General features: G+C 48.2%; 1 protein-coding gene across 1 annotated transcript; it reads right to left on the bottom strand.

Annotated features, from left to right (window-relative positions):
* Positions 1–698: 698 nt before the first annotated feature.
* PPTG_23111 (hypothetical protein) lies at positions 699–1,158 on the bottom strand (the record flags this gene model as incomplete). The annotated part of the gene is made up of 3 exons (XM_008908528.1): positions 699–806; positions 869–877; positions 952–1,158. The coding sequence occupies 3 exons, from the start codon at positions 1,156–1,158 to the stop codon at positions 699–701; spliced, it is 324 nt and encodes a 107-aa protein (XP_008906776.1).
* Between the last annotated feature and the right edge of the window lie 756 nt (positions 1,159–1,914).

The following is a 1,914-nucleotide window of genomic DNA, read 5'->3' as shown; positions in this document are numbered from 1 at the left end:
CCTGCATCTCCGTGTCATCTTCATCAGAGCTTGAGTCCTCAGACTCCGTCGACAGCTCAACCGCTCTAGGCAGTTGAATAGTCTCGCGTTGTTCTCCGCGAGCACGTCTGCCACGAACTGCGTCTAACAGGGCAACGTGCTCTCGCGTAAGAGCCTCGATCGTGGCCACGAACATTGCCATACTTGGATGGGGTGTCGAGAATGCAGCATTTAGTTTTCGGTTAAATCGTTCTAATGGGTTATTCGTTCGTGTAACAAGACGTTCAGTTAGTCCTTGGACATTGCAAAGAACAGGGTCATAGAGCTCAAGCCATGTGCGCTTAAAGTAGCGCCAGAATATGTCCCACCTAGAGCGGGCATATGCAACTCCATTTTCCCTACAGCGTTCCTTGATTTGGCGCTTCACCAAATAACGATGTACCCGCGTATTTTAACAGTGCAATTAACTCGGGGCGCGCCCACCCGATAAATCTACTTGGTTGGTCTCTGTCGTTGAAGCCGGTAATATAGTGAAATTGAAAGAAGTTCAAAGGCCGACCACTGACGCGTGACAACGGAGGCATCTCAATGCGGCCGTGTATGTTGCCACCGAAGTGTCGATTACGGATACGGTATACCCGGCTGAGTACTTGCTCTCTTGTGAGTCCTATTAGTGCCTGATTCTGAGCTCCGCCGTAAAATTGATCGTTGATACGGGATCAAATAGCACCGGCAGACAAAGCGACATCGCTACGAGCCAAATCGTCGACAGCCTCTCTCATTGGCTCCAATATATCGACTGTAGGTGCTGCAACCACGTGATCTTGCTGACAGGTATGTTGAATAAAGTTACCATACTCCATCGATGCAGCTAAGAATTCGACTTTACCCATGCACCCTGTCCCACGATAATAACTACAGCGGTATACGATTTTGCGACGTGATGACCAGGCGCGTGTATATGGTAGCCACCAATGTTAATAGAGCTGATGTTGCGCTCTTGTCGGGTTGCTGCAGTGTGAGGCAGTCGCACTGCCGTCTGAGTTCAAGTTGCTCGTGACGCACTCGTTGCTGGTGTGGTTGTGATTGCTGAAGGGATGTTGGTGTGGCGTTGTCGCTGGAGGGCGTTGTGGCGATACCTTCTGCTGGATCCGGTGGTTCCGGATCGGCGAACGCCATGTCAGCTGCCGGAACTAGTTGTAGTAGATGTTGCTCTGCTGTCCAGTATGAAGAAAGAACTAAACGGGCGAAGGACAAGTGTTGAAAGGTTAGAAGTGGTTACCAGCAAGACCAAATGGCTAGGAATCGATAACTTCTATAAATGGGAGGAGTTTCATAACGAATACCAAACAAGTCGGCCACTATAGTTTCGTAACGACCCCGCATCCCAATGTCAAACCCCGTTAATATACCATCCGAAAGATCGATTTCGAACGCCTGACCCCATTACCATGCCCTACCCGTATCCGACCCGATAAAATATCTACCGATGCCGATTCTGCAGGTCATCACTAAGCATGTCCGAGGAATGGATTTCTTTGGTTTGTTCGTCAAGGGCTTTTGGCAATTGCCCCTCGCAAAGGCCAGCATAGAGATTCAGATCTGCATGACTGATACAAACGTTTTAACACCGACGCGAGTTCCACAGAGTTGCAGTGATGCCGCCCTGCATCTTCAAATGACAATCAAGAACTGTTTCATACGTTTATTCTACAAACACCTGCTGATTTGGATAGATGATGTGTACATGTATCTTGTTAAGTTGGAAGAGTTTTTTGGATTGATAAATGAGTTCATACGTTTTTCTGGGGAATAAACCGCAACCAGTCGGCACCACTTTGGACCATATGCCACCACTTTTGACCACTTTTTGTGTCGTTCATATCCCCAGAATCTCCTTTAAACAGCACATAATCGTACTTACTGCTAACGTCC

Source organism: Phytophthora parasitica (genome assembly GCF_000247585.1).
Source record: "Phytophthora parasitica INRA-310 unplaced genomic scaffold supercont2.30, whole genome shotgun sequence".
Classification (NCBI taxonomy): Eukaryota; Oomycota; class Peronosporomycetes; order Peronosporales; family Peronosporaceae; genus Phytophthora; species Phytophthora nicotianae.
The sequence above is the reverse complement of the archived record's forward strand: the minus strand, read 5'-3'. Positions and strand labels throughout refer to the sequence as shown.